At 32.8% G+C, this 25,099-nt stretch overlaps 1 protein-coding gene across 2 annotated transcripts in view; it reads right to left on the bottom strand.

Moving 5' to 3' along the window:
- LOC145256400 (protein FAM161B-like) overlaps positions 1-18,793 on the bottom strand; it is a 70,033-nt gene extending 51,240 nt beyond the window's left edge. The window contains exons 1-3 of one of the 2 annotated variants that reach the window (XM_080115262.1): positions 17,003-18,792; positions 4,825-4,897; positions 499-645 (exon numbers count right to left, since the gene is read on the bottom strand). In XM_080115262.1, coding sequence (XP_079971388.1) covers positions 499-645; positions 4,825-4,897; positions 17,003-18,668 — 1,886 coding nt within the window. In that variant the 5' untranslated portion in view covers positions 18,669-18,792. Of the gene's footprint in view, positions 1-498; positions 646-4,824; positions 4,898-17,002 lie in introns of both variants that reach the window. The other variant, XM_080115263.1, reaches the window with a different exon arrangement.
- Positions 18,794-25,099: the final 6,306 nt, after the last annotated feature.

Genomic DNA, 25,099 nt, shown 5'->3' on the forward strand with positions numbered 1-25,099 from the left:
AAGAGAAAAAAAATTCTCACAGTGATACATTCAATACGTTTATTGGCTATCTCCTCTCCTAATAGTAATAGTTATTAATATTTGTATTTGCATCCCTCTTCCATTTCAAGGATGCTTTATGTCAGATTTAGTGCAATTCTGGCATGTAGTTTGGGAACCTATAAGTGGGAACCATAATACAGCATTATCACATTGACATCTCGGTTCTCATTAGATCATTAAAGTTAAGTAATGTTTATCCTGGTCAGTATTAAATGAGTGACCATTTGGGAATACCAAGTGCTGTATGTAAAAGACTTCTCAACTTTGTTTCCAGTCGTTTTTTTTTTACTTCTTACCACTGGACTCAAAGCAGTTCTAGTTTGGGACTCTGTGCAGGAAGTATCAATTGTCTCTCACAACTAAATAGAAACAAATGAAGTGACCACCAAACAGACAAGCAGAAAGACAAAAAATGGCCAACTATAATACAGACTATGAATAAAATGCAAAACTTACCGATATTTTGGAGTTGATTTTACATTCTTGGATTTCTCGTTGCCAGGAGAAATCTTCTGCTGAATTTCTTTTTTCAAGAAATCATCTTTTGGTTTGAGCATGGTTTTTGTTTTTGCAGAATTTATTTTTTGTTTGGTAATCTTTTCCCTGATGAATGAAAATTTAAAAAAAGGAGGAAAAAAATCACAATTTGGTAAAAATGAAACAAAAGAAACATCATTCAAAGACACACACAAACATATACAGATACATACATAAATATACACAAACATATACAGATACATACATAAACACACACAAACATATACAGATACATACATAAATATACACATACATGTACAAGATTGAATGGCTTTCTTTTTTTTTTTTTTTTTTACACAGTGATCACCACTTATCAAGGCCCGGAAGCCACTCAGGGATAAGGGTTATTGCAAGTACATTAATTTAGTGAGGAGATTTGCTGAAGTGTTTACTTAAGGGGGCGGTTCATTAGGAATTTGTTAACATTGGACTTGAAGACATCCAAGTTGTAGTCCGGAGGAAAGCAGGCAGATGGAACAGAGTTCCACAGATGTGCAGTTCTAGGAAAGAAGCTTTGTTCATGGAATCCGCGTTTTGATTTAGGCACAGATAAAGAGTGGGGGAAATTTTTCACAGTGGATTCAGCTAGACGGGTGTTTTTCGTGAAAGATTGGCGAGGGGGGACCAGAGACTGGAGTTCAGACGAGCATCTGCCATGGAAATAATGATAAAACAAGGACAGGCTTGCAACGTCTCTTCTGTGGGAGAGAGGTTGCAGGGTAGAGAAAAGGGCATCCCCCACTAAGCCACAAAGTCTATTTTGTACTCTGTCAAGGCAGGATAGGCTGTTTTGCCAGATATGGCAACAGTATTCCATCCTTGGACGTACTTGGCTTTTATATAGATAGAGAATTGCATCAGTAGTGAGATATCTTCTGGAGCGGTAGAAGGATCCCACCATCTTTCCAGCGACCTTGGCAACAGACTTGATGTACGTGTTCCATTTCTTTTCCTACTTTAATTATATTCATAAGTAACTTTAGAAATGAATGCGGATACTGTCAGAACATGAAAAGTGAGAGGATGAATTCAGTCTACCCAACTTCTGATGTTTAGCCTAACACTTCACTTTGTTAGCATGCACAACGTTTCAAGTTTAATCGTGTGCATAGTTGGATGCTGCAGACGACAGATTGTTGACAGGAAAAATATCTGACTGGAGTTTGACCATAAAAAATGTGATTTCTCTAATTTGAAAAGTGATTGCCTCTTTAAGGTGAAATGCCATGCTGTGATTATGAACCACTTGAGACTTTTAAAAGTTATGTCTATTCAAGATTGTGGCCTCCAGGATCAGTCAGTTTTTACATCCATGATTTAACATCTGATAACTCTCGAGTCGTTTCAGAGTGGAATTCAACTAACATCGATATATATCTCAACAAAATAGGCAGAAGGGTCAGTTTGGTTTCTGTGGGTCTTAAGCAGGAGAATTGTTTATGTTTGGTTGGAAGAGATGTTTGTTATAATTGCAAATCTGTTGTTCAGTAGAGAAACCAAGTATCATGGTAACATTTCAAAATAAAATATTGTTCGTTTTAAATTTGTGATTTCGTTTGAAAGTAAAATCTATTTGTTATGGTAATGACAGAGACTATATAAACTGACTATGTTGAAAGCAGATGAAGACAATCTGTACAGTGAAGACACACAGACACAATTTCACATCTCTCCTTAAACTTAAGATGTCAGGCATATTTTTTGTGCTTGTTGCACAAAAACATATTTTAAAAAAATAAAAATTCTTTAAAATTTGGCAGAAAAGAAAAAAGGAAAGCCTATCAAAGAACACACCCACACACATGTATAAAATGATTAACCATCGCATGCCAGGCTAAACTGCAGTGAAAAAGAAAAAAATGACAAGTTTATAGAGTAAAGCGGCATCAATCTAAAAAAAATGTGATTAGATGTTACAAAATATTAAATGGTCTTATGTCATGCAACGCTGTTTGAAAAGTTTTAGATGAATTAAAGTGAGTTCAGGAAGGAAAAGCTGATTCTAAAGATCAGGGGTACCTTGAATTATGCTAAGAGTTATGGGTGCGATTTGTTTATCTAAAAATCAAAAATGAAAGCATAGGAGTAGACAACGGTTAAATGTAATTTCTGACAAAACTGTTAAAATATAAAGGAAATAATTTTATTTTTTTAAAGTGTAAAAACAATTAATAAACAAAATAATAATTGTTTATATATGTGTGTGTGTGTGTGTGTGTGTGTGTGTGTGTGTGTGTGTGTGTGTGTGTGTGTGTCTTGGCATCACAGTTAAACGGTTGATCTTAGAGCCAAACTGCAGATTTAAAATTAGAATCTTCAATTTGATGTCCTTATTAATGTCAGAAATTCTTGAACTCTTTTGCAAACTCATTATGCAAAATTAAAATGTTTCTGCATTTTTAACATCCCCTTTTAGTTGACTGAACAACTATTATTTACATCAAATTGTTTACTTTGAAGAAAAACATTTATCTTTTATGAAAAATTGATTAAAAATATTTAATAAATGTTCACCAATATATTTTACAGGAGTAAATATCTTAAGGTTACCACCTAGAGCTCCATTCTAGCAGCTTCTGTATCAGCCTGCCTATTCCTTTGGATCCATCAGTGACGTGGAGAAGGGGAGGGGTGTGCTACTTGAGCAACAGCCTGTCCTTTAGATTACACCACCCATGCTAGCATTCAAAGGATGCATCACTCATGGTTGACACTGATTGATGGAAGACTACTACTGCTACTACTATTTCAGACTAAGCAAGTGTTTTTTATGTTGTTTTTTGTTTTTACTATTGCAGTTTTGAACTAACATGCAGAAGTTTAGATGTAATCTGAACAGACATCTCGCTACTCAACTCCCCACAATCTCCCATTAGACATGATCCCCACATAGTAGATCCTTATGTCCAAGTGACAATATGCCTTGTTTATGGCGAATAAGAGTAAAAAAAAAAAAAAGTTTTTAACTTCTAATCTTGTCTATAAAACTCAAGAAAAGTTGAAAAACCCAGAACAGAAATGTCCGTCAGCTGGTTTTCATATAAAGCTTTATATTTGTTTCTTTAGTGTATTGCGCACCAGCATACAAATGATTACATACACATAAAGATGAGTAAGCTGAATTGTTGGAGAGACTTGCAGTTATTCAGTTTCTAATGAATATTGCTGTTATGAAGGCAACCATAATTGTTTCCCCTTAACTAATGCCTATCAAGTGTGAATATCAAGTCTATTTTTCAGCCAAAGCAACCTAGGTTGAATAGTTAACCATTGTAGCTTTATCCGATTTTATTCAATGTAATTTAACATTACTAACAAAATAGGTTCAATCGTTGTATTTTATAGACAATAGTCAAGGGGAGACAACTATAGTTGTCTTCACAACATTTGTTCTCTATTTTTGTATCAGTTGTAAATTATATTTATGTATATATTCAAACTATTCGACATTTTGTAAATTCGTCTGCAACAATGACATATTTCATTATGGTCAGTAATTTGGTGTGCTTCTAGGAATATGAGTTTCTGACAACATACCTCTGAAACTACCCTGCTTTCACTGCTCTAACAAATGATCCTTCCTGATCAATATGAATGACTTTGAATGATTTTCCTCTGTCGCTGTGAAAAATAGCTTATGAGGGTAGTCAATTGACAAAAGCTAGAGGTTTTTGACAACAATTAAGGAGAGTATTCAAAAGTGATGTCCTGCTGATGCCTAGGGACCAACTCCATGATTGAAAAAATTAAGTCCTAAGAAATATTATGAGGAAGGGAGATATTTTGAATATGAATGTAACCCCAACACATCCCAATTTTAATGATGCCTAAAAGCAGTTGATTTTCAGCCTGTGGAATCGTGATTGGCTAGTCAGGATTGCTGCATTAGCTGCTATGGTTTGTGATGTGGTGTATGCCAGGAAGGAAGCCGGCTCAACCTGATGGGGGTGAAGAACTAAACCAACCAATTGGACAACAGATGCACTCAGATCAAACTACATGCATTTGGAAATTCGTTCAACTCTCAACTTCAAAAGCATATTACTTTAGACAATATGTTTTGAAGTTTTGAATAAATATGTAAGATATCAAAAAAAATGCCTACTTCTACCTTTCTCTATGACAACTGCTGAAATAAATTATACTTTAATCTTGCAATCTATAAAAAATTGTCAGCCAATATTTTGCACTCATACAAATTATGAATTTTGCATGATGTTTAACCGAGAAGAATTTATTACTAACCTGTTAGCCTGCATTCTCAGTTGTGTACTTGTTGTTGTTTTAGCTGGGATCGTATGAAGGTAATCTGGAAAACCTGAAGGAAAATCATAAAGAAAAAAAAAAAAACTTTATTCAAACAACTCTAATGTACAATTATGTTGCTTTAACAGTAAGATTACAACACTGATTTTAATTTCACACAATAAAACAATATGCTGACCATATGTATGTAGCCGAAGTCATAAGATTAACTAATTTGTATATTGCTTTGCAAAAGTACATCTTATCAATTAAATATTTATTTGCATTGTTTTCAATTTCTACTGATTATTTTTCATTTTAATATAACACATAGTTCTTTTTACGAATATTTCTCATGGTGTGGATAAAGGCTGAACATTTTTGGTGAAAATAACATCTCTGATACTTTACAATCAATTGACTTCCAAGGTGAACTTACTAGAGTTTCAGCAAGTTGTGACCAGTCATAAATTTAAAAAGTAAAAAAAAAGTCCCACCCTACCCTTTCAATTATGGTGAAGCAAATACATCAATATTGACACATTTAAATGGGGAAGACTTCAAATCTACTCTGCGAGAATTGGTTATACATCAAATGGAATAGCAATTGTAAAATGAAGAAAAATGACAAAATCTCCCACTGGAACAACAGAAAAATGAAGAAGACAGCAAAAACAGGAAGAATTATTGTTACAAATATTGTAAAAATACTGAGAATGAAAATGCTTTTTCTCAAAATGCAATTGACAATTTCATTTATTCTCTAGATGAAGATAAAACCTTCACTTCATATTTCAGAAGGCATGAATATCTATAAAATAGATTGTAAAAATTGGGAAGACTCTAAAAGAAGTTCCTTTTCTACTGCAAAAATTAGGAACCACTGAACATAACAAGCTCCTGCACTTTTACCCCCAAATCTAGCAACATGATTTTTGCTGAAGCTGTTGTACTTCTAATGGCTTGTGTAATGCTGATTGATAATGAAAATGAAACGAATCAGAATGAGAGAAACTGAAAAGAAAATTTAATATTGCTATTTTAGAGAAATCCAAATGGAAGAAAGATCCATAACTCATCTACCCTCGTAGAAGATGTCCTTTTCTCTTCCCTGCAACCTCTATCTCACAGAAGAGATGTTGCGAGTTTGTCTCTGATGTATCGTTATTTTCATGGAAAGTGTTCGACTGAGCTTCAGTCTATGGTCCCCCCTCACCAAACTTTCACAAGAAACACTCGTCTAGCTGAAAACACTATCAATAATTCCCCCACTCTTTATCTGTGCCTAAACCTAAACGTAGATTCCATGAAGAAAGCTTCTTTCTTAGAACTGCACGCCTGTGGAATTGTCTTCCATTTTCCTGCTTTCTGGCTGACTACAATATGGTTGTCTTTAAGTCTAACGTAAACAAGTTTTGATGAGCTGTTCCATATAAGTTAACAAATTTACCGAATTGGTTACTATATTGTCAAATTTCTTCTGTACACTCTTTAACCTCTATCCTCGAGTGGCCTCTTGGCCTTGATAATGTGGTGATACCTGTGTAAAAAAAAAACTCTCAAAGCATCAGCAACAGGTGGCAGTGACAGATAATAAGTGGAAATAAAAAGAGGTGATTGATTGCATTGGAACAGTGAAATAGAAAAAGAAATTTTAATATTTCTTTGAAGAAAACCACAAGTTAAGAACTGTTCCTCCTGCCCCCCCCCTCTTCTCCTGGCATTAAAAGGCAGTCACAGGTAGTGATTGGAAATGGAGGCCAGAATAAGTGGGAATAAAAAAAGGTGGTTGGATTTCATTGGGACAAAGAAATAGAAAGACAAAAGTTTTTCTTTTTTTTTTGAGAAAACCAAATAAAGGAGGCATTAGCGAGTGGCCATAAGTAGCATAGGATATGAATCCTAAAGCAAGTAGGAGTCAAAAATGAAACAAGCCTTCTCCTTCAAAACATTTATCAAGTTGAGTCATATTTAAAATTTAAAAAAAACTATCTTCTGCAAAAACCTATGTCGCAATGGATATAAGTGATAATTAATAATCGCTCTAAGTGACAGGCTTCAAGACGTTAGAGGTACAGATGATACTGAGAGTATCATTACAAATTACTTAAGACTTCCACCTGGTCATACCTGATGGGTTGAAAGCAATCTACTCTAATGGAAAAAATAAAGATTCCATTCCAAATTCCACATAGAATCCCAAGTTCAACAGTAAAGATTCCCAAGTTCAACAGTAAAGATTCCCGAGTTTGAGAACCAATGAAGGTCAGTTGAAATGTTGTGCAAATGACACTCAAGATGAGAACAGCAGTCCAAATAATTCAAATCATACAAATTATCAATCCTCATCTCACAAAATCTAGAAATATCAAACTATTTGTTTATTATCAAAATGTATTGAAATTTTCAGAGTTCATCCAATCTAAATATTGAATTAAAATCTAAAAATATGGCGATATGATCGTAAGGAAGAACCTGATTTTTTGTCAACGTTTCAACTGCACTCAAATTTTAAAAAACTCATAAACACAATTAGCTTAGCAACAAGTGAGAAGGATTAAGTTTAATCTAAAGTTGAGCTTAATCTAAAAACAAACAAAACTACCATGATCCCTAAAAGTTTGTGTGTAAGATATAATCTGAAAATATCTCCCCTTCCATATCACCCTAAGAAATCGTCAATGGACAAGCAGACAAAAAAAAAAAAAGATTTCCTATCGTTTTACATGATCGGACATGTATAATCAGCTTTGAGGAAAAATCTTGTTTATGTTTGAAAGAATTTGTCTGCAAATTTCAAATTGTGATATATGGTTGCCTCCACACAATTTATGAAGCAACCATTTTTGAATCTTATGAATTTTCTCAAGTTGTTCAAGATAAGAATGAACTATTGTATGGTTTGAGCACAACTTCATTGCCGATTCTTCAACTGATACTTCCATATTTTTTTCAAGTAATGATACAAGGAATTCTTCATCAAATTCAACCCGACGTGCTGATTAGTTTCCATCTGCCGTTAGAAATTCATGTGCAAGACAAGCATAGGAAAGTTGCCAAGCTGATATAAACTTTTTTCTCTCTTTGTTCATCCTATTATTTCTTCTCTTTTCCTTTCACTTTTTTCACATTGAAATGTAATTCAGACAAACACTAAAAATGATTCGAAGTATTTGCAAAGTTTAAAAAAGAGAAGGAATCAAAAAATGTGCAGAAAATAATTCCCAAAACCACTTGCCAAGTTGTTGAGGATAACAATGAGCAACAATATATATATATATATATATATATATATATATATATATATATATATATATATATATAAACACAGGTTTTGCTGTACTACTGCTCATCAGCATAGCTTGACTGTTCTACGATTTGAACCTCAGACAATATGTGCATAAACCATTATGCCACAAGGATCAAGATGAATTAACATGTTATTTTTATCGCTTTTAAACTTATTTTCTTTTAATATATGTGTGTGTGTGTGTGTGCGTGTTTATGTGTGTGTGTATATATATATATATATATATATATATATATTGGTGTAGATGCAACAACAGAGCGCAGAGACTCATAGAAACACAAGATGTCATCTTCATTTGCTTGAAGGGTTGGTGCATAGACCGAAAGAATAGTGATGAATCTGTTGCATGAGAGAAGTTTCATGATGCGGTCACAGATACTGGAAGGAAATTCCATAGTATCAACCAAGGATGTTTTAATCGCAAAACCGACTCCACCATGTCTACGGATATTCTCCGGTTTACCAATCCAGAAGAGAGTGTAGCCTGATGATACCTCTTGTTATTTGATCTTCTCCTGAGAGACGGGTTTCTGACAGAGCAGCAATATCTATATCAAGTCTCCGTAACTCTGCAGTGACAAGCGCTGTCCTGCATTCTGGATGGTTGGATGACCCTTTCTACACCAATTTATGAAAAACTTGTTATTCTTGGTGATTTCAATGCCCGTGTTGGAAAAGACTATGAGATCTGGAGTTCTCTTGGCCGCTATCGTATCGGTACCATGAATGCTAATGGCCTTAAGCTACTAGAGCTGTGTTCAGAATTTAATCTTGCTATCTGTAACACTTTTTTCACTGTAAACTGAAGCACAAAGCTACTATGATACATCCACGTTCAAAACATGGTCACCTAATTGACTTCATCATAACTCGAAAACGCGACCTTCAAGATGCATATACTGTTGGCGTCATGTGCAGTGCTGAATGTGACACCAATCACAAGTTGATGAGAAGAAAGTTTAATCTACAAATCCATAAGAAAGTTCATCATAGTGGCATTAAGGTGTCTAGCTCTATTGATGTCGCCAAGTTTAAGTTGCCTGAAGTTCAAAAAAGTATGGCCAAAAAGCTTGATAATCTTGCATTTGATGGTACAGTGGTGAATTTCAAGACTCAGGTTTATTCTGCTGGTGGTGAAGTTCTTGGCTTCAAGAGGGATAAGAACAAGGACTGGTTTGACGATAACAATCTTGAAATTAATCAGTTGCTGATGAATAAACAGACAATTTATGAATCTTTACTTCATGAAGATCATTCTGATCATACAAATAATTTGGGACAATACAAAGAGGTCAAAGCCACATTTGCAACGTGAGCTAAGAAAAATGAAAAACCAATGGTGGATGAATATAACGGAGCAGATCCAAAAGGCGTTTGACACAAAGAATTCGAAGGAATTTTATGGACTCCTGTGCCAAGTATTTAGTCCTCCTACCTCTTCAATATCTCCCCTGATGTCGAAAGATGGTTCTGTTTTCATTAAGGATCCAGAAAATATCTTGAAAAAATGGCAGGAGCACTTTACTGATGTGTTTCACAATCCCTCAGTAGTAGATGCTGATGCAATTGATAGCCTGTGATATCATATTCAGAATGGGTCGTTTGCCTAGTCTGGTTGAGGTGCAGTTGGCTATCGCATAAGTCAGTAGTGATAAGGCACCTGGTTTGGATGTGTTCCGGTGGAACTTCTTAAGATTGGAGGTGTGAATATTGCTAACGCTATCCTTGGTTTTGTTGAGGAAATCTGTGAAGGTTCTCCTGTTCCACAGGATTGGAATGATGGTGTCTTGGTGACCCTGTTTAAAGGAAAGGGACAGAAGAATGTTTATGACCACTACCATGGGATTACGCTTTTGGAAGCTGCTGAGAAAGTTCTCACACGACTTCTATTAAACAGGTTACTGGAGGATGTCTATCCTAATGCTATTCCAGAGTCACAAAGTGGCTTTAAGTCTGGCAGAGGAACTATGGATATGATTTTTTCAGCCTAGCAAGTTCAGGAGAAATGCATTGAACAACAGATACTGCTGTATCAAGTGTTTGTGGATCTAACCAAAACATTTGACACCATCAATAGGGATGCTTTCCAGTTAATGTTAGAGAAATTAGGGTGTCCTCCAACCTTTGTTAGAATATTCAAGGAACTGCACAGGGACATGAAAGCTCAAGTCTCATTTAATGGAAAATTGTCTGATGAAATCCCAGTTGACAATGGTATCAAACAAGGTGATATTCTTGCCCCTACTCTTTTCTCTATATATTTTGCTGCTCTACTTGCTCATGCGTTTCGGGATTGTGATAAGAGTGTCATGTTAAAGTTTCAAACCACAGGTCGCATTTTTAATTTTAGAAGATTTAATGCCAGAGCCAAGCTGCACCATGTCTTATGCAGACAATGCTGTTTTTTTGTCGCACACTGAGACTGATATACAGCATATAATGGATAGCTTTGCTAACTCCTGCACTGCCTTTGGTCTGAGGATCAGTCTGTCTAAAACAAAACTCCACCGGGCCAGTCATACATGGAGCCGAACATCATGGTCTGTGGTGTTAGACTGGGAGTAGTTGATTCATTGTGTACCTGTTGAGGGATGGCTGTCTCGACACTGAAATCCGCAGATGAATTCAGAAGGCATTGAAAGGTTGGAGAAGAGAGTGTGGTCTGCTTGTGGCATCACAGACAGAACTAAGATCTGCATTTACAAGACCTGTGTGCTAACCACACTGTTGTATTCATCGGAGACATGAACATTGCATCAAAGGCATATTAAATAGCTTGAACGATTTCACCAAAAATGCTTGAGACGTATCTTAAACATCAAGCAGCAAGCACAAATACCCGATACTGAAGACCTTGTGAGAGCATGTTGCTCTAGTGTTGAGACCCTTGTAATCAGATGTCACATGTGTTGGGTAGACATCTGGTTCGAATGAAAGATTGTAGGCAGCCAAAACAAATTTTTTACAGGGAGCTGGAAAATGGCAAGCGCCCTCAACACAAGCCTAGGAAGAGGTTCAGGGATTCTACAAATAATAATTTGAAAGTCTTACAAATCGACATCGACACATGGGAAGAACTTACTCTGCAAAGGCCGAAGTGGAAAAAGCTTGTACGTGAGAGTTGTGACGCTCTAGAGAAAAGAAAGCAGGCCCACAGCAATCTGAAGCAAGAGCTTTGCAAAGGTTTTATTGATGATCTTAACCATGACACACAGAGCTGGAAATGCGACACTTTTGAATGAGTGCTTTTGTCAAAAGCTGGCTGCGTCAACCATCTTAAGTCAAACAAAACTCCTATTCAGGTCAACTCTGCATCTATTAGTCCGAACCAAACGATCTGTTTAACATGCATCAAAGTTTGCAAGTCCACTGCTGGTTTGAGAAGACATGTGATTGTTCATAGGAATACCCTTCAACCTGCAGAGGAAGTCAACTCAGTGGAAATTGCTCAATTTGTATGTCACATCTGCAGCGAGAGTGCAGAGTCATCTGAGATGGCATGGACAACAAGATTGGGAGAACTCAATGTGACGGCGATCATCTGGAAAGATGCAGCAATCATCATATGTGCGTGTGTGTGTGTGTGTGTGTGTGTGCACAAGTTTTGTCGATATTAACTGTAATTAATTAAAGTGATTCAATTAAAAAGGCATAATTTATTAAACCTTTCACAATATACTTACTGATTAATTATCAGAGGGGAAGGGCATAATTTAAATTAAACTGTTGTGACCCTAGGAAAAGGTAATACAAAAATGACTCAAATAACAGGTTTAGGGAGGAAAGCATATATTTTGTACAAGAAAGTGAATACAAAGAAAGGTTGTCGGTACTTTCCGATTGGTAAGTTAGAGAGTCTGTAGTCTTAGTTGTATCGCAATAATTCCTCCCAAGAGTAGTAGACTTGGAGTTTTTATAATAATTAGAAGAGTTGATTACAAGTGAATGGGTGAGTTCCCATAGCATTAACTAAAAAGAAATATATACTACGGCACATAAGCAAGAGTTCAAAAAGGGAATAAGATGACTGACCTCTCTCTCTCTCTATCTATCTATCTATCTATCCCTATTCATTTCTCTCTTCCATTAACAACCCTACATAGAGAAAGCAGAGAGTGTGACTGACTGCTCCCTCTCATTTGCTAGTGATGTTGCATTTTTTTTTTGCTTTTAAATTCAATAAAAAATGGTAAATTCAAAAAAAACAAAGCACACACACATCATTGCTCTGAGGAATTGATTTCCTTTTTTGTTTCATTTCTTTACGGTCTTATATAAAAGATAAATAAAATTGTATCAAAACTATCAAAATGTTAATATTTATTTACATGAATAAATGTGATTTTTTTTTGTCTTATGAATTTTTTTATCCATTTTTTTTACTATGATGTGTTTTCAATTTGTTTGTGTCTAAATAAAAACATGCATCTCAAGCTGATTGAACCGTCTACAGAAATGTTTGGAACAGTGCTAAAAAGACGTGCTAACAATTAATATACATGTAGTTAAATTGGTGAATGAAAAAGATGGCTAAAAACATGAAAGTTATGAATGGGTCACCAGTTAGCAAGTGCTAACTCAACAATAGAATTTGGGGAATGAAAGCGAAAAAAAACATGAGTTAATGAACAGAATATATTTATATCAGCAATTTTACAGAGATGTAAAAGTTACTTTGAGATTAAAGTTTGTTGAGAAGTTTTAAAGTTAAATCAGACAAAAGTGTCAAAATGTTTGTTTCAAAATTACGTTGTGTGTGTGTGTGTGTGTGTGTGTGTGTGTGTGTGTGTGTGTGTGTGTGTGTGTGTGTCCCCGTCCTCTGGGTAGCAGAGTTGTTAATCGAGATATAGCAACAAGCTTAAAAGAATTTCAGCTTGGGGTAACCCATGTTTCTAGGATGGGCGTTCTTGACGTTGAGAGTCGAAGCACATCGCACATGTCACTCTGGAAGATGTATTTATAAGTTTGTTTAATGTCAAACAGGAATGATGATTTTGGAGGTTTGAAATAATTTTTATTGGTTGAAAAATACTGAGTTAACACGTTCCTATGAGACTCGGATTTGTTTTTGAAAGTGAAACAACCAGAGAAAGAAAGAGGGTGGCTATACAAGCCATTCGTTTTTGTCATTCGTTCGATGTAAAAGTCTGATGCCCCATTGCCGTGAAAAAGTAAAGAAAGAAAGAAAAGGAAAAAGCAAACTGAATAAACAAAGAAATAAACGAAATAGCATGTATCAACTTGGTAACTTTTCTGTGCTTATTTGTCTCGCACATTCATTTTCAATCGATCACAATTGTCGCCGATGCATAAGCAAAACTAAAAGATAGGCAGTATCTTTGTTTGCTTTTGCTTTCTCATTCTTACACATAGATATTTCTTTTATTATTATGCTATTATAATTTGCTTTTTATTACAGCTATTGAAAATAAAAAGATTTGTTATTTTTCTTCTATGTAACTTTTCTTCCAGCTCTAGACATAGATTCCACTAGCAATTTCACTATCAACTTTGTCAGCCTTACTTGTTTTGATAATTTTCTCATTAGTTGTACAATGACTAGTGTTTTCTTAATAGCTCTAGTCTTGTCGTTATTGTTAGTTGGTTCTGTATATGTTTTTAATCTATTCATACATATTGCTTATATTAATCTGAAAATGTTTAGCTGATTGGGTGAGAACTTTATTAAAACCCGAATAATAAGATGCTTCTAATGGTTTTCTTACTTGATTGACTCATACTTTCACACAGGAAAGTGATTTTGGGATAAAGAGTTTCATATTTGTAAGCTGAATACATCAAATTATCACATTGATTCACACAAATTACGGGTGTACTTTTTATTTGCATTTCTCTACTTTGTGTACTCGTAAATGCTGAGGAATTAATATTCATGTACCAAAACCAGAAATAAAAGGTGAAAAGCTCAATTCATTAGGGTTACTGCACATACCAAGTAGAATTACAGGTATTGTTTTCATTTGTGATTTTTTCAAGTTATTATTGCTTTTAGCGTCCTGTCGGGTTCTTTCAATCAAACTGGAAGAACTACAAAGTTGTGGAACTCTCTTGATACTGATTGTTTTTCAACTACTTACAGCCTTGCTCATTTCAAGATTAAGATCGATAGGAATCTCCTGTCTTTGCTATAATCATCTTTCATTTTTGTTAGCTCCTTATATTAAGTGGCTTCATGCCTTGTCTTGAGATATTTCCATCAAAAAAAGCACTAAAGTATTGCTTTGAGGATTATAAGCAGTCGTTCTCAGTAAAAACCTACCACCTTGGTTAATTTCTTGCCATGAAAGAAGTTAAAAAAAAAAGAAGGGGAAAATAAGTTTAATGAACAAAGAAAGAAAAGAGGTAACTTCATTCATCTTGAACATTTCTCATCTACCACAAGTGTCTCTAAGGCCACTTACACTTCAAAACTTACGTATGAGGTGCCTTAAATAAGTTTCCAGGTTTTTTTCATATGGGCACTTTTATCGATAGTACACAGATGAAACTCTTATCCCCTTGAAGTAATCTACCCCGGCTGCAATGCACTCGTTGTACCATTCCAACAACGTCCAGAAGGCTCCATGGAAGCCCTATTTTGTGAGCCTGTCGATGACCCTCGTCACAGCCTTTCATCTTTTCAATTGTCTCATTACGACAGCATCTAAGGTTTTCCTTGAGCTTAGGGAATAACCAAAAGTCATAGGGAGCAAGGTTTGGACTATAGGATGAGGGTGAAGTGGTCAAGTAATCTGTGACAAGGTTAGAGTTGTGGACTGCACCTTGGCACAAACTTTGCACAAATCTTCCACGTCTTCAGTTCCTTGCAAATAATTGTATGTACAGTTCCCACATTAACATCGTGCACTATACACACGATGGTCCTTATCCATGAAATTCTTTATGTGATCAATCAACTCGGATGTTCTGACTTCCTTACTCCTTACACACCTCTCATCATTCCTCACAAACTCCCTGCCTTCCTTGAATCTCTTATGCCACTCAAAAACTGACGCTCAATTTATGCAAGATGGTCTAAAAGCAGTCCGAAGCATTCCATACGTTTCTATGATATTTTTTCCAAGAATTTTTTTGCATACCGTTCTTCTAAAGTGTTCTCACATTCAGATTGCATTTTTTTAATTCACCAGCTTAGTAGTTTAGTCAAGTTTAGTAGGTGGTATTCCAATTTCTTAATTTTAGTGATCTACCAACAACTTGAGTATCATTGATCAATTGATTACAATAGTTAAAATAAAATTTGAAATCAGCAGTATTAATTATCCCAATCACCTCCTTCTCCCCAAAGCAACTGCATTGTTGCAGTTTCGCATCCTCTGCTAAATCTCCCCTCCCCCAAAAATGAAATTCTACATTTTAATTTAAAAAATACAGAAAAATCTTTATGATGTACATATTTGTCACAGAATAAATATTCAGATTCCAAAATTCACGTAAATTGGTCAATTATTATATATATATATATATATATATATATATATATATATATATATATATATATATAAATCACTATTTTACTATTTTTAGCGATTTTAATAGTAAATCATAACCATTACAAGGCTGATTTTGATATTAGTAGTTCGAATTGAGTTGTCTCCCTTTATTTATTTATATTATTATTTATTTATTATTATTGGCGGATTAATGCACAATGCACAACGTTATCACTTACTTATCACTTTGATGTTAATTTGATTTTCTTAGTTAACAAAAACTGTTGGATAAATTTACGTGATTTTGAGAATATGACATTTTCGTTCTTTTATTGGAATGTACATCATAAAGATTTTTTTTTTAAATCAGGTTGAACTCTAGACTTGCACCAATTTAACGTAAACTGATTGAAGCGTAGTTGCATAATTAAGGGAGATAACTTATATTCCTAATAAAATACTTGTATGTACGTATGTTTCTTTTTTGTTTGTTTATTTGTTACGGCAGATTAAACTGCTTTAGTATTTCTACAAAAGTATTTATCTGCCTCTTTTCTCACAAAAGAGTGGATGTGACAAGAGGTCAGTTTAACGTGAGGAACAAGCTTTCTCCAAAAGCTTAAAATATCGATGAAACCATTTCATGCGAAATATATGTGACTAAAATAGGAATTAACCATAATTTATCTACTTAAAAATGTAAAAAGAAATTGAAGCTATTACAATAAGATAAATAATGCATTGAAATAGGTATTAATTAATGTTGAGCATTTTCTTTTACCACTAACTCTATGGTCTGAGTGGCAAGGTCGCAAAAACGCATATTTTTCTTGATAGTTTTGATAATTTTGCAACCTACAGTAAAAAGACAACAACAACAAAAAAAAAAAAAGAGGCTAGATGATTCCAACTTTCAAAGCCATTCTAGCGTTTTAGAACTTTTTTTTTTTGTTTGTTTTTTTTTTTTTTTTTTGCTACGGTAGATAAATACTGTGTGTCTGCGTCTCTATTTTTATATTTTGGGGGAAGAGGGTCCTTCTTGCCATTACGTGTGGTTTTATTACTTTGCTAGTCGGATTTAGAGTTAATGTTAAAATAATTTGGTTAACTGCCCTAAAAAGTTAGAATGGCCCGGAAATGGGTATCTTTTTACGTTGAATGTATATACGAAACTAATCCCTTACTCTAAATTCTAAAAAAAAAAAAAAAAAAAAAAAAAAAAATCCCTTCTTTCACGTCAAGCTTTAGGCTTTCCACATGTAATAAGTCTTTAAAAAAAAGTAGGATTTAGGGCGGGGGCTGTCAGTGAAGGCTGTTAATCTATAAATTTACCACATGTTCTATAAATAACAATATTAAAAGAGGGAAGGATAAATGAAACCGAATCCACTTTTTTTTTTTTTTTTTCACTCACTTTTTGATTTACAAAGCTTTCCAAATCTGGACTCGCTTCCATCTTGTGATTCTTCTTTCCACGCTTGTTTCATTCTTCTTTCTTTAACGAGTTCATCCGTACGGAATGTAAATGGCTGAACGTTAGTATTTTCAATCACTTTCTTTTTTTTCATCAACTCCTTCTGGAACTGTTTATACAAGGCATCATAATCCGGTAGGTCATAATGGATTTTAGGATTATGTTTCTTTGTTTTCCTCTCTATTTCCTTAGATTTGGACTCCAACTTTTGCTCCATCAGTTTCTGCCGGAATTCCATACCTTTTGGTGTGTATGAACTCCTCAGGAGTTCAAAGGATCTGAGCTTTCTCTTCACTTCTCGTAGTTTGGCGTCGCTTTTTAGTTTCTCGTCGATTAAAGAATCCAAAATGTGTTTGGGAATCGGATTGGCTTTAATCATGTTTCTTTTCTCTATTTCTTGAATTTCTTCGGCTAAATTTTCATTGTATTGCTCTCTGATTTCCTCTTCTTCCTTCTCGTCATCCCAGTGAATGCGGGTAAAACTAAAAGGCTTCTCCTGCGAACGGAGGAGTTCTTTAGTCTGCTCCTTCACCAATGAACGTCTCATCTCATTCTTCTTGCGTATGTCTTCATAACGTGGCATAAACACATGATCAGGAACGGGTGTTGCCTTAAACATTTTTTGACATTCTTCTTCCTCGATTCTCCTCTTTTCTTCACACTCTTTCTCGTATTCTAAAAGACTTCTGCTCTTTTTCTTCTGGTTAATCTCCTCTCGTATTGTCATATTAAACGGTTTCGGAATGGTCAACCGATGCTGCCAACTACCATCATCTTGGTCATCATAATTTTCCACATCATATATAGGAAATGAGTTCAGCCCAAACGAATAGTCTAAACCAGGCTTTTCTGAAAACCCTGCTTTTATATTATTTACTGAACTTGATAAAAACCCTTCATTTTGAAGCGGCCTGGTTGGAGTCATAAATTCTTTATAAGTGTCTTTTTCAAAATTATGATGAGCGTAACAAGAATGTTGTCTAATATTAGGATCTTTCAACCAAGACTTGTTTTCAATATTTTTCTTCATTGGCTTATTTTTGAAAGATCCTTCAGATTTGCGTCTTGGAGAAACCGGAATCTTCCTAGGGAAAGTCCGAGTATCAACTGCTATTCCTGACCCACAATGTATATTTTCAATCGGTTCTTCTTCATCATATTCTATGTCCACCTTATGGACCGGGTATTCAACATAGTTAGACGAAGTAGTTAATTTAACAGGATGTTTTTCTTCGTACAACTTTTGCCAGGATTCGAGAGTTTGTTTGTGGGCCATTCTGAGCTGCCTAAATTTTTCCAGAAAACCTTCTTGGTAAAAATCTTGGGAATTATGCAGATAGACTTCACAATCATCGATTGTTTCTATGATGTTATTGTTTATGCCAGACTTAGGTAAAATACTTGTATTTACATTGTTATGCCTTTGAAGAGAGGAATCGTCGTCGATGAAATTGTCGTTTTTTAAGTGTAATATCCCATTTTGTGTGCCATCGTCGCTATAATCAGACCAGGTTGATAGAACAGTTTTCTGTCGATCCAAAAGAGGGTAAGAAACGGTGTCAACGGTTCTGTGTTGATCCTGGGAAACCGTTGCTAATGACGCCATGTTATTAATTTTTTTTTTTTTGACAGAGTTGTTTCCCTTTACTAATATTTTGTGGAACAGCTGGATGAATTTAGCATCGTTCGTTTATATTTATTTATTGTAAAATGGATGAATATTAACTTTATGGTGTCATAAAGTGTGCTCAGCCACAAAATAACAAGCAAACAAGATCCACAAAGTACACTAGATCGACAAAGTATACTAAATCTCTCGGACCTAGACTGTTTTTTCTAGTAGACGACCCGTGATTCAAGGGAAGTTTAGATAAAAGGTTAAGGTTATCCCCAGTTCTATTTTAGTGGCGGCATATTTTAGTGATGGCAACTTTTATGAGGTCATTGCTCTGTGACGCCATAAAGTGTGCAAGGAGATAAACAAGCGACATGAAAATTAAAGTCCACAAAGTTTTATTAGTATAAAGAGCCATAGATTAAGATTTGATAGATAGATAGATAGATAGATAGATAGATAGATAGATAGATAGCCCGGGCATCAAAGTGTAGTATCTGTTTCGGAGATGCTGCACTGAAAGACCATTGTCCGTGTGGCAATCAGTTTCTGGTCCGTGTAGGGGCAACCCTATATACCAAGAGGCATCACTTCTCTGCTCTCGGGGGAGCTGCCCCCCTTCCCCTTCTCCACATTAGAAAACGGCCTTGTTCCTAATTTGCTCAGTGAGAAAGTAAATAAATACCTTGATAGACAGATAGATAGATAGATAGATAGATAGATAGAATATTAACTTTTCCAAAAGGAAAAGAAATCAAAAATTATTATTTCAATATTTATTTTTATTTCGCTCAAACAAATTTGAAAATAAAACGTCATGTAACATTTTTATATAACTTGACAAAAAAAAAATGAAATATATTTTTTCAAAATTTTTATAATAAATAAAAAACGTTGCCATTGTTAAAAGATAAAAACAAGTTAGTGATAACGTGGTAACGTGCTTAAGACATAAAAATGAAAAGTTTAATTATTTTTATATACAAAAATTCAATATTTTTCTTAAAATGGTATGGAATTTAATTAAAATAAATAAGTTTAATGGTACCATTGGACCGTTTTATCACCCACTCCGTTTGGTATTTGCCCTCAATTTTTAATAAATAAGATCATTTTTATTTTTATTTATTTATTTATTTTTGAAATCGTACTTTTTCTCATGAAATACTATTCTACACTATCAGAACTATCAGAAATTATGGAAATCGTAATACTGACTTTCATATGAAAACAATGGTATCTACATATTCCTCGTATTTTTAAAATGATTATATCCAAAAATTATGAAAATCGATAAGGTGGAAAATAATTATAAATAGAATTTAAAGAAAATGATCGCATTTGCTTATGTAAGACACTGGAGAGTTCAACGGAGAGGTAATTTCCTACTGATAATTCTTGGAAAACTCAGGAAAGGTTTTTTGAATTTTCCAAATGGACCTGAGGGAATTGTATCAGTGTGATATTTATTGTTTTTGCTCCATTGTTTATGTTTTCGTTCCGATTTATTTTATACAAACAAGATGGCTGCAATTTTTCACCTGCTAACACGATTAAAGATGTTTTTTGTTTTTTTTTAAATTCAGTAATAAGCAGTTAATTTCGATTGCATAATTTTGAAGCTACATTGTAATGGCTACATGAGGGGTGACTAATTCCTAGCACATGCTGAAATTGCTAACCAAACTGAAAGTTTAACATCTTTGCATCCAATAATTTTTTTAGATGGAAATTAAAACATAATCATAAGATTGGTTCAATTAATAATTTAATGGCCAAATTATACCATAATAATTTAATGGCCAAATTATACCATAATAATTAAATGTAACTTTCAAAATTCTATTTTAAAAATAATAATTTAGTAAAAATAAAATAGTGGTATTTTATCAGTAAACCCTATGCTAATTCACCCAGAAAAAGAAATTGAGATTCTACTTTATATTTAGATGGGTGATAAAAATAAACAGATCAAAAGAAAATATTTCAAACTTTATTTAATATAAAATGATAAATTTTTATTTTATTGCGGACTATTATACTCATCTTTTTCTTAGTTGTTTCACGACGTTTCGGCCAACTATTGCTCTGGCCTTTGTGAGGTGGTAACCGCGACGGATAGGCCAGAGGAATAGTTGGCCGAAACGTCCTGAAACAACAACTAAGAAAGATGAGGATAATAGTCCGCAATAAAATAAAAATTAATAAATAATACTCATCTTAATGAATTCCAATCAAATAATATATAAAATGATCCCTTCATCATGAATAGTGTTTTAAGGACATTTAACCAATTTTTGTTTTTAGTTAAATCTAAGTCAATGTCTAAATTCCTTGGGAAAGAAGTTGTCTATTACCACCATGACTTAGTGACAATAAAGTAATAGATATTTATATTTTTAAACAGTTTATTTATCATGAACATGTGAAATTTGAGAAAAAGCTATGCTACGGTGCCTTTTTTTTTTCATTGAAATAAATATTTATCTTTAAAGATAAATATTTATTTAATTTTCAAATAAATCTTTAAATGAGTTTTTTTTTAAATTATTATTATTATTGTTGTTGTTGTTGTTGTTGTTGTTGTGGTGGTGGTGGTGGTGGTGAATTATTTTTTCTTTAACTGTATTAATTGATAATACTTCAGGGTAATATATTTAAACGATGTTTCAGTGAAAAAACTTAAAACAACCTCGTAGGCGTACACATAGGTGTATCAGAATTTTTGTAGGAATTTGACACCCCTAACACGAAACTGCGAATAAAATATAAAAATCTCGTAATTTCTCTTTTAAAAGTGGGTTGTTTATTTTCTTTATGGATTATACTTCCAAAATAAACTATTAAAGTTGTTTTAAAAGTAATAGAAATTTTTTTTTTTTTTTAAACAGTAATGAATTTTCCGAACTCAATATTTTTCAATTTTTAAACTTTAAAAATCTATCAATTTTTCTATTGATTCTATTTTTACGATATTTTCAGGGTCAATGTGAAATTTTATGTTCTTTCCAATAAATCGAATATAATATTTTAGACAAACGTTTTTTTTAATTCCCCCCCCCCATTTTCAAGTGTCTATTAAAAAGTAAATAATCAATTTACAAATTGAAGAGAAAAGGTCAATAAATAATATATTCAAATTTAAAACAACAAAAAACGTAGTGTTTTTTAGAATTTTACCTGTAAAGTTTGAAGTTTAAAACCTTTTTTTTTAAACCATGTTATTTGTTTTTTCTTTTTTTTTAATGGAACCTTGGTCTTTGCTCCTTTAATTGAAAAAAAATTAGGGCTTGAATTAAATTTTTCGAGGAGTTATAAGCTTGGAAAGACAGGGGGTCGAATAATTCACGCCTCCCCATTTTGAAATTTCTATTAAAAAGTAAATAATTAATTTATGTACCAAAGTCTTATATATCACAAATTGAAGAGAAAAGGTCAATAAATAATATATTCAAATTTAAAACAAAAAAGTAGTGTTTTTTAGAAATTTACCTGTAAAGTCCGAAGTTTAAAACCTTTTTAAAAAAAAAAAACACGTTGTTTTTTTTGTTTTTTTTTTATTTGAAACCTTGGTCCTTGCTCCTTTAATTGAAAAATAAATTAGGGCTTGAATTAAATTTTTCGAGGAGTTATAAGCTTGGAAAGATGGGGTGGAATTATTCACTATTTTCACGAAAGTTCTAACAGACCTGTCACATGAAAAGCATGGGTAAATAAAAGCATTGCAGTAAAAACAAGCAGCGACATATATAAAAAAAATATTGCTAGCGATATATATAAAAAAATATTGCTAGCGATATATATATAAAATATTGCTAGCGATATATATAAAAATTATATTACTAGCGATATATATGAAAAAATATTGCTAGCGATATATAAAATAATAATATTGCTAGCGATATATATAAAAAAAATATTGCTAGCGATATATAAAAAATAATATTGCTAGCGATATATATAAAAAAATATTGCTAACGATATATATAAAAAAATAATATTGCTAGCGATATATATAAAAAATATAATATTGCTAGTGATATATAAAAAATTTATATTGCTAGCGATATATATACAAAATATTGCTAGCGATATATATAAAAAACATAATATTGCTAGCGATATATATAAAAAAACATAATATTGCTAGCGATATATATATAAAAACATAATATTGCTAGCGATATATATAAAAAACATAATATTGCTAGCGATATATATAAAAAAATATTACTAGCGATATATATAAAAAAAATATTGCTAGCGATATATATAAAAAAATATTGCTAGCGATATATATAAAAAATATTGCTAGCGATATATATAAAAAATAATATTGCTAGCGATATATATAAAAAATAATATTGCTAGCGATATATATAAAAAACATAATATTGCTGGCGATATATATAAAAAACATAATACTGCTGGCGATATATATAAAAAACATAATATTGCTAGCGATATATATAAAAAATATTGCTAGCGATATATATTAAAAATATTGCTAGCGATATATATAAAAAATATTGCTAGCGATATATATAAAAAAATATTGCTAGCGATATATATAAAAATATTGCTAGCGATATATACAAAAAACATATTGCTAGCGATATATATAAAAATAATATTGGTAGCGATATATATAAAAAAACAATATTGGTAGCGATATATATATAAAAAAAATAATATTGCTAGCGATATATATAAAAAATAATATTGCTAGCGATATATATATAAAAAATAATATTGCTAGCGATATATATAAAAAAATATTGTTAGCGATATATATAAAAAAAAATATTGCTAGCGGTATATATAAAAAACATAATATTGCTAGGGATATATATAAAAAACAATATTGCGAGCGATATATATAAAAAACAATATTGCTAGCGATATATATATATATATAAAAATATTGCTAGCGATATATTTATAAAAAAACAATATTGCTAGCGATATATATATAAAAAAATATTGCTAGCGATATATATAAAAAAATATTGCTAGCGATATATATAAAAAGATATTGCTAGCGATATATATATAAAAAATAATATTGCTAGCGATATATATAAAAAATATTATTAGCGATATATATAAAAAAATATATTGTTAGCGATATATATAAAAAACATAATATTGCTAGGGATATATATAAAAAAAATATTGCGAGCCATATATATAAAAAAATATTGCTAGCGATATATATAAAAAAATATTGCTAGCGATATATATATAAAAAATAATATTGCTAGTGATATATATAAAAAAATATTGTTAGCGATATATATAAAAAAAAATATTGCTAGCGATATATATAAAAAACATAATATTGCTAGGGATATATATAAAAAAACAATATTGCTAGCGATATATATAAAAAAAAATATTGCTAGCAATATATATAAAAAAAAATATTTCTAGCGATATATATAAAAAAATATTGCTAGCGATATATATAAAAAAATATTGCTAGCGATATATATAAAAATAAAAAATATTGCTAGCGATATATATAAAAAAATACTGCTAGCGATATATATAAAAAAAATATTGCTAGCGATATATATAAAAAAAAATATTGCTAGCGATATATATAAAAAAAAAATATAGTTAGCGATATATATAAAAAAAAAAAAACTATGGCTCAAGTACATAAAGATGAGGATTATGTTCTTTTCAACAGGTTTCATTCCATCGTTTCATGTGTTTGATGTAACTTATTAGGACTTGTTTTTAATATTTCTTTACTTATGCACAGAAGGTATCATGTTGAAATAATGATGTTATTATTTAGAAACCTATTCTTAACATGAGGAGGGTAGGATACTGGTGACACCTTTCTATTAATCATCGATTTTGTTAAATTTATCTTTAACAGTCCCTTGGTACCCGACTACTTTCGATTTCAAGAGATTCCTGCACCTGCAACCTCGGTCCTAAAAATTGATAGATCCCTTTTATGAATTGGTGAACGCCGACTCACACCCTTACAAGTTAGTTAATCTACAGTCAGTACCTATAAATTGGTAACTCCGCCGTGAGTGATGTATGTAATATATTGATGTTGACATTCTATCAATGTCCAGCATAAGTGGAAATGCCCTTTTAATGGGGTAGTTGTACCCCAGCTAATTATTTATCTTTTAGAACCCTCGATAAAAATGACAAACTCCTTTTAACATTAAACATTTGCAAGTCTTTATTCAATGGGATAATAGTGGTGGAGCTCGAAGTTATTGAGTCAGGTCCAAGTCGGACTGTCGGTGCTGGGCGAGGAGGAGAGGAAGGTGTGTCTTTGCTCGCGGCTCTGTGCTGACTGTTGGATGTCCCCTGCACTCTTTTTGGGGACAGTAGGATCAATGCGCCCTGCCTGTCGATTGGCCAGTCTATGGCCGAAGAACTTACAGGGA

This window comes from Euprymna scolopes, chromosome 32 (assembly GCF_053919585.1).
Source record: "Euprymna scolopes isolate OS-2025 chromosome 32, ASM5391958v1, whole genome shotgun sequence".
Lineage (NCBI taxonomy): Eukaryota > Metazoa > Mollusca > Cephalopoda > Sepiida > Sepiolidae > Euprymna > Euprymna scolopes.